Here is a 13,092-nt window from a genome sequence, read left to right on the forward strand (position 1 = left end):
GTCTGATTCCAGAACCCGCAGACTTTCTCATCCACCCGACTCTTGTCCCGCGTACTGAACACTTCCTGTGCCCAGGGATGACCCAATGCCGAGTTCATCGAGAGACGAATGCAGGGTAGGGTGCGGAGGAGGATGCAGATTTTCCGCATGAAACACTACGATTCCTCTTAGTGGGGGCTTCAGCCCGCACCCACACTAATAAGGCAAGAGCTGAAGGCCTCTGTGGCTGTTTTTCTGTGGAATCTTTTGAAAAGACATCCCCTATCCCCACTGTTGGGACACCTTCATCATAATCGATTTTCTTGGCTTGTCAGAAATAAGAAGAACCCTTGAAGGCAGCATTTGCTCTGAGCAGACCTTAGACTAGTCTGTTGTCTGGGAAGAGAAACATGGGAACAAACGACCTTGGATCACGCCTGGGGACTTTACAAGGGCGAGTGAGGCTTTCAGTAAGTGACTATTGGGAGGAAAGGTGGAAACGCTTCTCTGTCTCCTCTCACTACTGCCTGGCTTGTCTCTGTGCTTCGGGGTGCTGTGCGCATACGTCCATCCGCTGACTATTTATTGAGCACCTGCTACTGGCCAGCAACTCGGCTGGGCATTGCTTACGCAGAGGTGAGCACAACTCAGACCCACCTTGCCCTCCTGGAACTGTGGTGGGAGAGAGAGACAATAATGAATGAACTGCGTAATCACCTGTAAAGCATGGACGAGAGCCGATCCGTGCTGGCGGGCTCTGACCTCGTTGGACTTCCTGGAAGGGAGGGGTGCCTGACGTGGGGGGCAGCTGGGGATAACGGGAGTGAGACGGGAGGTCGCTTTTGTCTAGTTCTTTGCAAAAAAAAAAAAAAAAAAAAAAACCTATGTGCTGGCACTTTGCTAGATGCCAGGGCTTCGCCTGTGGTCCTCAGCTCTGGCCGTACGTTAGGATCACCTGGGGGCAGTGGGGGCACTTAAAACAAAAATCTGTGTCTGAGCCAGGTCCTCGGAGATTCTGATTACGTTGTTTGGGGGAGGGACCCGGGGATCCGAATGCTTTAAGAGCTCCCCCATGTGAATGCCATGTACTGCCAGGGCTGAGGGCCACCGAGTCACACAGACGGAAAGATGAGGTCCTCTGCTCTCAAACCACTCGTCGTCCAGTTGGGGGACATAGGCGCGAGAGTGGGAAATTATAAAACAGCACAGTCGGGGCTGTGGCAGAGAGAGTGGGGGCACCCCAGGGAGCCCGAGGGCGTCGGGAGCAGCACCTCACTCCGTCTTGAAAGACGAAGGATCCGGTGTAAACGGTGGGGGTGGGACGCCTCAGCCCTGACGTCTGGTTCTCGCACCAGCTCAGAGACCTCACTGCAAATACACATGAGCCCGGATGGCTCTTCCTAGCACTTACCGTATTTACAATTTTATGTAATTTGCGGGGCTCCTTGGTCACCATCTGTCCCTCCCTGGGAGAATGTCCACCCGTGAGGGCAGGGACCGCGTTTGTTTCTGATTCTGCCTTCGACATCCAGTGTCTGGTACATGCCCCGTGCCTATTTGGTGAATGACAAAATGACAGAACACATTTTAGAAACCTGCCTCTGGCCACATCGTGGTGACGGACTGGGAGGGGTGGGACCGGAGCCCGGGAGGGGAGCACTGTTCACAGAGGGGCGAAGGAGAAGTGGACTGAGGCCAAGAAGCATCTGTCGGATGAGCAGCAGGTCTTGGTAACTTAGCAGTGGTGCTGCTGGGAGAGGAGGCGAAGTGGCCTCTCTCCCATGTTTGTGGCTCGAGTGACTTCAGAGTTGGTGTCCTCATGTGAGAGAGGAGGGCCGGCCTGAAAAAGGACAGAGCTGAGGAATGTGGGCGGCTTCAGGCTTGGCACCCTTGAGTGGGAGAGGCCGGTGGAATCTGTCGTGGACGTCACCAGGTGCATGAATTTGTGAGTCTGCGGGCGCCATCAATGAATCCTTCTGGGGCAACTTCATGCCGTTGGAGGCCCAGAACTTGGCTCTTGAAGGCAGAAAGACGGGGTTCTGAAGCTGACCCGGCTCTCACCCGCGCACGTGGTTCTATGGGACATGCGCTCTTCGAATCCTCAGGAGCAGGTTCCCTGGTCTCTTTTGGCTTTGATGGTCTGTATCTTCAGACAGCTCTAGAATTTAGGGCAAAGGGGGGGGCTTTATCTTGAAAGGTCGTACTGGTCAGCGTTATTTACATTAACAAGAACAGAAACCCAACGCGAACCGTCCGAAGCCTGGGATGCTAGCACGTGGCTTCCTGGGGTGCTGTGTTGGGGAGTTCGAGTGGCGGTCACGCTTGCCAGGAAAACAGCACCATGATCAATGAGTGACGTCTGCCGTGGACACGGAGTGGGGTATTTCTGCCCGCCCGGTCCCGAAACCAAAGCTTTCCCCGATGGCTTTTCAGAAGCATCGAACAATGTCTTTTGGGCTCAGGTTGTGCCCTGGCTCAGGCTCTAGCCCTTGGTAACCTTAGTTAAGTCATTTCATGTGACGCCTGAGCTTCGCTGCTTCCTAACCACCCATCAAGCAGGGGTTAAAATTAGAGTCGATGGAAGGATCAAATGAGAAAAGAAACATGGAAGTGAGACAGTCTCCGTGAGTTCACGGAGATCCACACACGTAGCAGCATGGGATGGGTGGTCAGTGTGGACGAAAGAGCAGCCAGTATTTCCGGTCTCCTGAGACAGGTAAATTCAAAGGCGTATTGATGAGAAATTAATTAGGAAGTGTAGAAGATCCTAAAATAATTGTGAGAAAAGAAGAATGAAAGGTCTCATAGAATTGTCAAATAGGGAAAGAGAGAGAGAGAGAGAAGGAAGGAAGGAAGGAAGGAAGGAAGGAAGGAAGGAAGGAAGGAAGGAAGGAAGGAAGGAAGGAAGTATAGAAGGGAGGGAGGGAGGGAGGAAGGGAGGGAGGGAGGAAGGGCTAGATAGTAAATATTTCAGGCTTTGTGGGCCACACATTCTCTGCCATGTGCACTCAAATCGACCACTGCAGAGCAGAAGTGGCCACAGGCATTAGGCGAATAAACAGGAATGTCAGCTCCAGTAAAACTTTATTTATAAAATCAGAGGGCGGTCGGATTTGGTCCCTGGGCTCCACACTTTGCCATCCTCTGATGTAGATGAAGAAAATGTTTTCAGAATTAGTCAAAAATCAAAATTCTAAATACAATGAGGGCGTCAGCCTAGAAGATTCTCATCTCAGCTTTATTTATATTAGCAAAATATTGGCACAACTTGAATGTTCATCAATAGGATTGATTAGTCATGATAGTTCCATTCGATGAAATATTACGAAGGCATTACAGTGCTGTTTATTAATAATTTAGAACAACGGGGAGAATGCTTGGTAGAACGGTCCGTGAGAAATCCAGTGTTTAGAATGATAATTGTGAGAACGGCGGTGGGCGATACCTCAGCGCCTCGCACACGTTCCGCCATCGAACCCTCCCGACGGTCCTGTGAAACATTCCTGTTCACCGTGACGCCTTGCCTCACGCAGGAGCCGGTGAGGATAACAGCGAGGTCATTTGGCCCAAGTTACACCATTAGTGGGCGGCAGGGCCGGGATCCGAACACGGGTCTGCTTCCGCGGCCGAAAGCAAACACGCGGGTAACAATGCCCGGGGGAGCCCTGTCCGTCGAGACGACCTGAGGGCGACACAGCCCGGGGCCGGCGCGGCTCTCCTGCGGGGCGGGGATAGACGCGGGTGTTCCTGACACGTTCGTTCGTTCGGCGTTTTCCCTCGCGGGAATGCGTCCGTTGTTTTCATAGCGAAGACGCGACACTCGCATTTTCCGAGAAAGCCGAGGCCGGCAGAGCGTGAGGTGTGACGACGTTGGGCAAAGTGTTCCTCTGGGGCGGGGGGATCTGGAGATTCCGTCGGCGCCGCCCCCGCCTGTCCGTCCTGCCCCGTCTGTGGAGAGGGCACCGCCTGTCCGCCCTCCTGTCCGTTCCAGGTGGAGTTTCTAGTGTGTGTCTCATTCGGGCTGCGGGCCACTTCGATGCTGTTCCCTAACTGTCTCTCTCTCTCCTCTCTCTCCCTCTCTCTGCTCTCTCCTCCGCTCCTCCGTCCGTCTGTCCCACTGTCCAGCCGACAAGGTAAATGAGGACTTCTACTCCAAGCGCCGCCACCTGGCCGAGCTGGCCGCCAAGGGGAACCTGCCTCTGCACCCCGTCAGAGTGGAGGGCGAGCCGCGGGCCTTCAGCCCCGAGCACGGCCCCGCCAAGCAGGACGGACAGAAGCCCCGCACCAACAAGATGCCCCCGCACCCCCTGGCCTACAACTCCACCGCCAACTTCAAGGGCTGGGACCCCAACGAGCAGTCTCTCCGGCGACAGGGGTACGGCAACAAGGGCAAGCTCGGCACGGCCGAGTCGGGCTCCAGCGACCCGCTGGGGACTCGCAGCCAGCTCTACCCGCCCCCACAGCCGTACTTCATCACCAACAGCAAAACGGAGGTGACTGTCTGAGCATCCCGGAGACCTCACGCACCTGAGAGGCGGCGACATTCCGGCCCACAACCCCCCCGGCCTCCCCCCACACACTCCCCACTCCAACCCGCCAGACACCTGCTGGTGACACGGAACCACGCTTTTCCTGGGTCAGGCCGAACACGCGTCCGTGGGCCACCGAGCAAGACCGACGCTCGGACGTCCAGCAATACGGCCAAGGGGAAACCGAGGCCTACTCTTGCGACTGCCTGCAGGCTCGCGGCGGCCGACTCACGTGTGCCCACGCGGCGGGGCTGATTTTTCTTTTTTCCCCCTAACGCGAAACGAAAATCCGTCGTGAAAAACCACAGTAGCACAATTTAGAGAAGTCGTCCGTTTGGGCGCACGCACCACGCGCCACGTGCCGGCTGAAGAAGCCGGAGCCGGGGTGGGGGAGTGAGGTGGACCCTGGAGAAGGGCGCGTTTGCGAGGCACCGTCCTTGGGGAGGAATCCGTGCAAGGAACGAACATTTTCGAAAACCAGGAATTAGTGACATGGACGCACCGTTCGACAAGCGTGAGATGGTAACTGGATACCAACCATGCTATTTACAGCCCTTTTCATATCATCAATGTTGGAAGCAAAAAAACGACACACACACTCAAACTCACACACAAAGAATAAACGACCCCGAGCCCACCGACGGCGATGGGGAAGGAAGAACATTCTAGAACTCCCGTTAAGACCGCGAATATGGAAATGGGAGGAATAGGCTGGTGTGGCGGGCAGAGTGTGCAGAGAGTATTAAATAACCTTTTTTTAAAAAAAAAAAAAAAAAGAAAAGAAAAGAAAAATGAACTATAAATAAGCCCACTGCAGAACAGACGAGAACGGCAAATTAGATTTTGTCCAAAATTTTCGAGGCGTAGGAAATCAACAATGACGTCTAGAATTTTTTTTTTTTTTTTAAATGAAATCGGAGATGAGAAGCCGGCCAGAGGTGAGAAGGGGACCCAGCGGCTCCGACTTCCGAGGTGTCCCCCTCGCCTCCGAGACCAGACACAGACGCCTAGACACCAGTCCGCTATTAACTGTCGCCCCCCCGACTTCCTTCCTGTCAGCCCGCCGCTGCCGAATTTAAACTGCTTTGGACTGAAGATGTCATAAGCGTGGGTGGTGCCTTCAATGTGTTTCTGTTTGATGACAGTCTCGTTTCCCAAGAGCAACCTGTGTCCTCTCGGCCTCCCTCCCTCCCTCCTGTTTTCTTGCAGTAGTAGAAGTGTCCGCCCTCCGATTGTTCGTGAGCCCGCCCGTCACACCCTCTGAGGGGGCCGCTGCAGTGTCAGGGGTACCCAAAGACCCAGCCCTCCCTGCCTCCCCCACGGTCAAAAGCCCACGCGTCCCACCCAATCCCAGCTCCCCAAACCTACTGAGCATTTCTGCGTCCCGGAATTTCCACAGACCCTCCGATCCGCCTCTCTCGGCCAGAATTCCCCGAGGCGGTTTTCAGACTGGGTCCCAAAGCCAGAAGCCCTGAGTGTCCCAATAGAGGCAGTTTTGGGCCTAGTTCTGAGCTTTCAGCAGATGCCCAGACAAGGCTGTCGAGAGAATGCAGCTTGTCATTTAAGGCGAGTTTTCAGCTGGTCCCTTGAGGTCGTGGATAATTCACAGGACGGTTTGAGATGCCCTGCGGTTGAGGGGTTCGAAGCTGCAGGAGCTCTGGCCCAGGGAGACAGGGCATTTCCTGGGATGCCTGGCTCTAGTGTCCTGCCTCCCCTCTGCCCCCCCCCCCCGACCCCCACCCTGCACTCCAAGGTCAAGGGCATCAGGGGAACCGGCTGTTCCTTCTCTTCACTCCCAGCCGAGTCGCGGACATTGGCGATGCATTTCATCCCTCTGGGCCTTCGCCTCCCGTCGAAAACGTGAGGAATTCGGGCGGAAGCCGGCTTCTCGAGCCTTTCGAACAAACAGCGAAACCTCTGCACATTTTTAAAAATCGAAATCGCGCATGCAGAGGAGCCGCTCTGTAAAAGCCCCTTTATAACGAGGCCCTGTGCTGGACGCAGCAGGGGTGGGAGACGTAGTGTCCACACTCTCGGCCCCTCCGCTGGGACCCCGGGGCTCGCCAGCGCCGAGTCACACCACTGGCTCGGCGTCCTGGATGTCGGCTGCCTGTGTACCTGCAACACACTTTGGGCCGCTGCGTAGCACTGTCGCAATCTTTTTATCTGAATCGATTCGTTTCAAAATGCGTTTAACTTTAAAAAGGAAAAGTTCCTGCCGTCATCACACGTTTTAGAAAACCAGTTTCAGAGACCCCAAGTAGAAAGTAAGTATGAAAACAGGTAGAGAGGCAGCAATCGGTAAGTTCTCGCTAGATACAACTGCCTGACGGAGGCTCCGAACCTGCGCCCTGGCTTCCGGTTCTCTCTCTCTCCCACCCCCACCCCGCCTTCCCACCCCCACCCCTTTATTAAAGAGAGATTAGCAGATGTTAAAGAGCTGTTAAAGATATACCAGCATCTAATGGAGACCTTCTCCTTGAAAAAACCAGCTGGACTGGCAAAAATGCAAAGGGAACCACGTCCTGTGTGACTCAGTGTTAATTAGTGCTAGATCCACGTGCTACTCACAGTCATGCTATGCACGCTAGTGGTACACAGCCCGTACCTCGGGAAGTCCTGGGTTGGCTCACCTGTGAGCTTCTCTCCAGCTCACAAATTTTGTAATCCCCGCCTCCCTTGGAGCTTATCTTTGCTCCTCGGCCCACTTCATCTCACAGTTATCCCAACCCCGACGAAGGATCTTTCTTGGTCTCTGAATCTGCGGGATGGTATTTTCCTCGTACCTTCTCTTCTGAGATTAGGTCACCCAGTGGGTTTTGCCAGTTGGGGGGGGGGGTCTGCGGCTGTCATTTGGGCAGGAGAGCTATGGGATGGACCGAAGGACGTACCGGTGACGGCAGCCTCAGACCACACTTCTCCGCCTCGGCACCTTCCAGCCAGCGTTGGGGGCCAGACTGAGGGGGGGAGTGTGGCCAGGGAAGTTTATTCTTTGGCCTTCTCCAGGGAGGGTGGACTGACCTCGTGATGCTGAAGAGTATCACAAGGGATGACGTAGGGACCTGTGACTGCCAGGTACCAACCAGCATCCGAGAGCTGGCGTGTGCACACGTAGAAGAGACACCCCAGAACAAAGCAGAGAGGCTGACCCTTCCCTGTCCCATGCCCCAGCACTGGCCTCTACCTGCCTTTAGCTGTCCCCGACTTCCAACCCAATGGGACCAGAGTCTGACTTCCCCCCAGCCTCCATCCGCCGTGGGCTCTGCCTGGCCTCCCCATCTAACTCCTCCCCCCCAGTTTTTTTGTGCCAATGGACCATATTTTATGTGCGAATATTTTAGTAACCGTATGTTCCGCAAGTAAACCTGTGTTAATCCTTGTCAACACTGCAGAGTTTATGATACCAATAACACTTCCTACAATGAAGAAAAAAAAAAAAACATTCGTTTGTTTTCTAAGAATGTTTATTTGTAAACATATGTATTCACTATATTAATATGAATTTCTTACCTGGCAATAAAACTGATTATATGTGATGCTGGTGGGGTCGCCGCGTCTCTTTCTAGGGCCCCATGCCCTACTCTGAGGTTTCACCGGGGAACGCCAGTATCGGCTTAGAGAGCGAAGTCTCTGATGCTCAGAATGTATGAGAGCTCCTTACAGTAGAGGAAAGTTGTGGTTAATAGCAACTTATAAAAATTTTCTAGATTTTTTTGTTTGTTTAAAGGCTCGAACGATAAGAATATGTCATATCTCTTAGTTCACTTCCTGCCTTAAAAATATGTACCATGCTAGTCTCCTCATCGTAACTAAATTTATCCTTAATGGTCAAGAATCTTGCTAAGATTTGCACTTTTTGGTTGTTGTTGTTTTTGTTTATTTGTTTTTTTTTTACTGGTGACCAAAGTTGTACAGGACACACATATTGAAAGGGTAGAAGATGAGATTCCTCCCGTTATTTAAATTTCATTTCTTACTAGGCTTCTCTTAGGATTAATTCTCAGGTAGAAACCTGCTTTAATATGGTTTTTGAATGCAAACAGTACGTCTGAGAAGTGGAGAGAAGGTTGGTGGGGCGGGGGGAGGGAGGTGAGACAGAGCGAGGAAAACAGTCAACGAGGTGCCTCGTCTGCCACCACTCCGAGCGGCCGGAGCAGATGCTGTGCGGGAACCTTGGGAGAGGGTGTAGGATGCACACGGAGTTATCCGACCCAAGTGGAGACGGAGCTGAGCTTTCTACACACACACACACACACACACACACACACACACACTCCCATTGGACGTGTGAGCATCGCTTTCAGGGAGCGTAAACGTCCAGACACTCTCGGGCTGCCGTGTGCCAGGGTGTGGGAGAAAGCGCCGGGCATAGAGATGCACGGACCGGTAACCGGAAGTCAGCCTCATGTGCCGATGTCCTAGAGAGACCCAAGGGGTGGCAGCAGGAGCTCACAGGGGCTGCTCAGAGCCAGAGGTCTGAGGTCTCCAGGAACCAAGCTTCCACTTACTGGGTACTTCGACAAAGTGTCGCTGTCCAGGAAAGGGGATGGTGGCCCACAGCCTGCATTCAGAGTGAGTGTCCCTTCTCTGGGGTTTGGGGACCCTTCATTGGCCAGATGGTCGCTTGATGTCCCCCAGTGTAGCTCTTATGCGCGCTCTCTCTCTCCATACCTATAAAAAATTCTGGTTATCAGATAAATCTGATGGCAGAGGAGGCTCCTCCAGTACTTGGGGACTGTTAGGAGGTGGAGTCACCAGTCGGCACATGTCACAGGCCCACAGATGTGATAGAAAGATAGGGAATCTTGCCTTGGGGATGGGGGTGGGGTTTTCACACACACACACACACACACACACACGCACACACACAAATCCTATTGTGACGCCACCACCTGGTCACCACTCCTGCACAAGAGCCGCCATCTAAGGGGAACTTGCTGAGCTCTCACTGTCGAAGACGTGACATGTGTTGTCACACTCGACCCTCACGGAAGTGTAAGGTCGGCACCATGAGCTTCGTCGGGGAGAGATCTCTCTCTCTAAAACCTGAGTCACTTTTCCCAAAGCGATTCGGCCACGAAGTGGAGACATTGGGATCTGGACCCCCGAGCTCATGCTTTTTAACTACTTACTCTCCCGCGAGTTCTCACTTGGGCGAGCATGTCAATCAGTAGGGAAGCTTAAGCGACATGCTGATTCCCGAGCTCCTCCCGCGGAGCGTCAGACGAGGGATGTTCGAGGCAGGGCCCGGCATTCAGTTTTGGGAACAGGTCCGCCATCGTCGCAGTGCCGTGGTTCCTGGACCACACGCTGGGAAGCGTGGCATGATACTGTCTGTGTTCCTCAATCATCCATCGTCTGTGGGCTTGTCCTGCAGGCCCCGGGATGCAGAAGGAGAAGGCATGGAAGAATGTGCTTCCAGTGGGACTTGTCGTCCGATGTCGGAGGGTCATGTCCTGTAACGGACAGAGGACTGTATCACTGGTTGCTAGGACCAATTCCAACACTAATTTGCTCTGTGAGTGAGGTTCTCATGGACCAGGTCTGAAGTGAGCCCTCTTTGGGTCTCTTATTTCGTCATCTCAAGCGGGAGGCTGGGATTGCTAATCTCTCACCTGGCTCTCTTGCTTAATTGAGTGTTTCTCGTCCTCATTACTATGGCATTTGGATAGTCAACAGGATCAACTCCCTTATCACTTCCGAAAGTTTGCTCTTGGATGACCAGCATTTTGCTGGGTGTGATAATAATCCTTGCTGTAATGGCTTCTGTGCACTGAGCACTTGCTAGGCACCTGGCTCTATGCTAAGAGCTTTCTGTTGCTTTAACTATGAACTAATGGGAAGGTTCTTAACTTTTTTGTGTCCTGGGCCCCTTTGGCGGTCTGGTGAAGCCTATGGATCCTTTCTTGGAATAATCATTTTAAGTACCTAGAACAAAAATACAGAGGATTACAAAATAAACATCATCTAGAAATACAGTGATGAAATTATTTTAAAAGCCCACTTTTGCGATACAGTAATATGTGTGATTTTTTAATGCATTAAATAACAAGATCTAATGATAGGTTTCTACGTAGCGATGGACGTCAAAAATTCCTTGAGCTGTCTGTTACAGTATCTGTGATTCTGTTGGTGACATAGTCCCAGGTCAGTGCTAATATCAGAATGGTTTTTGTCTGTATTTATAATTGAAGGACATACTAAATTTCAATTCGAGGCTAGTGAAAATAAGGTGTTTGGTACATTCAAGTTCCCAAACCCGTTGCATTTTATCCACGAATCCCTTTGCGGGTCTGTGGGCCTAGACTAAGCACCCATGACCTAGGAAGATGTAGAGCTACTTACCTATTCTCTCCATGCTTCTCCTCTGTAAAACAGGGATAATAACAGTATCCCTACCATTGGCTGTTGTGGAGATAAAATAATAGATTAAAAGACATTAATTAATGCCCAGTAAACACTTAGGAGTCAGCTTTTGCTATTACTTCAGTGAATCCTTACAAAATCCCTATTCAGTAGCATTTTTATTATCCCCTGCCACCCCGCCCCCTGCCACTCCCAAAGAAGAAACTGAGGCTCTGCACAAGGTAACACAGCAAGCCGGTAACGAGCTGATTGAAATCCAGATCTTTCTGATCTGACCTCAAGCTCTCGCCCGCATACCATGTTGTGTAATTTTTTTTAAAGCAATTATATTAAATGTCCTCTCTACTCTGGAATGAGGCCAGCCAGACACGGGAGAAGATCACCATGATGTCCCCCGTTCGACATCCCTCTTGGAGGACAGAAACAGATGGCAGAGGTTTAGGAGGCTCTTGTCAGATTTGTCTGGGGACTACTTATTTAAAGCCATGTTAGTGACAGTTAACAATAAGATCCTCCCATTCAGAACTCTCCCCAGCCCAGTTCTTAGAAGATTCCAATTACAAGGAATTCACTGTATCACAGGTTTTCAGATTCTGTTTTTTTAAACCAATCCCATTAGAAACACATCCGTCATGCTGAAAAGCTAAAACGAGCCATCCTCATAAATTTAGTCTCAGTCTTGAAAGAGAATCGTCACCATCATGGTAGTAAAGCAACAGCTACTTCTGTTACCAGTTACTGAGTTTTTATTATGTGCCAGGCACTGGGTTAGGCACTGTAGATGCATTGCCTCATCTCAGGGCTCTGAGGAAAAGGCATTATTCCCATTTTCGAGATAGGGAAAACTGAGGCTCAGAGAGGCAAAATGACTCGTCCAAGAGTATACATCTAACGAGAAGCAGATTCGTATGATTCTAAGCCCTATCACAACGACTCATTTCATTCTTGCATGATCAATGCCTGTGCTTGCTTCCTTTGGGGTAAATGACTGGGAACTGTAAATGTATACTAAAATCATCCCAAGGAGAGACAGTTAAGTCCAGGGAAGAGGAGAGTCCTCTGGATCAGGCCGTACCCACTGGTCAGCGTCCACTACCAGCTGTCACGGACCTGGAGGCGTTGAACTGGCCCGATGGATGCGGCCTCCGTTGACGTTTCTGTCCTTTCAGTCTGTTCTTCAACAAAACAGACTCGATCTTCAGAATGCTTTAGTGTCTGTGAGGCAGAAAGAAACAGAACCAGAAGAGGCTCTGGGGCCAGCAGACAGGAACCCCAGAATCCGCTTCGGCTAAGGTCTATCTGAACTCGGTGTGGTCCCTTTTCTGCCGATTCTTTGGCCGTTAGTGATATTACGAGCATGTCAGAGATCTGATTTTGCGGTGGACCCTATTAGATATAGTTGTGATGAATTTTAAAAACGGGAAGGAAAATAAATTCTTGCTCAGTGAATGTGGTCTGCTTGATAGAAGGAATTTTTTAGATCTGTAGAGGATAAAGATCATAATGAATGAGATCCATGGACATGAAATAGGTTGTGAACTCCTGGCTTCGGACAGGTTATTAGGTATCTATTGCTGCATAACGATGTGATCGCTCCAAAACCTAGCAACAGACATTAATCGTCAGGGGTCGGGAATCTGAGCATGCCATAGCTGGGTCCTGGGCTTCAGAGGTCTCCCTAAGGACTTGCACCTCGAGGTGTCGGCCAGGGCTGCCGCCTCATCTGAAGCCCCAAATGAGCAGGATCTGCTCATGAGCTCACTCGTGCGGTCGTCGGCAGGATACTCCTCTCCTTTTCAAAAATTGTTGGACTTGGGGCCTCGTTTCCTACCTGGCTCTTGGCCAGAGGCCACCCTCGGTTCCTTGCCATCTGGACCTCTCCGATATGGCAACTGGCCTCACCTGAGACGGCAGGAGAGAGGGTCCTCCAGCAAGGCAGAAGTCACACCATTATATTGATTAGAAGCAAGTTGCTCAAAGGGGAACATATTACACAAGGCTGCAAAGAGTAAAAGATGAGGGTCATTTGGGGCCACCTTAGAGGCTGCCTGCCACAGACGGCACCGAAGTCCCCTCCAGTACCAAAGCCTGAGCTCATCATCTCTGTCACATTCAGAGAGATGACTGACTAAGCTGGGATCCTGTCTCAGCCCTGCCTCAGTTTCCCCATCTTCAATAGTAGGCACCCACTCGTCAGGCTATTGTGCGAGGCCTTTAC

The 13,092-nt window shown here is 51.6% G+C and overlaps 1 protein-coding gene across 2 annotated transcripts in view; it reads left to right on the forward strand.

Moving 5' to 3' along the window:
* Nucleotides 1-5,412, forward strand: part of SHISA9 (shisa family member 9) — a 257,414-nt gene extending 252,002 nt beyond the window's left edge. For both annotated transcript variants that reach the window (XM_016156987.2, XM_036225645.1), the window contains one exon: nucleotides 4,105-5,412. In XM_016156987.2, the coding sequence (XP_016012473.1) occupies nucleotides 4,105-4,484 (380 nt within the window). In that variant the 3' untranslated portion in view covers nucleotides 4,485-5,412. The remainder of the gene's footprint in view (nucleotides 1-4,104) is intronic.
* Nucleotides 5,413-13,092: the final 7,680 nt, after the last annotated feature.

Source organism: Rousettus aegyptiacus, unplaced genomic scaffold, assembly GCF_014176215.1.
Source record: "Rousettus aegyptiacus isolate mRouAeg1 unplaced genomic scaffold, mRouAeg1.p scaffold_m13_p_8, whole genome shotgun sequence".
In the NCBI taxonomy this organism is placed as follows: Eukaryota; Metazoa; Chordata; class Mammalia; order Chiroptera; family Pteropodidae; genus Rousettus; species Rousettus aegyptiacus.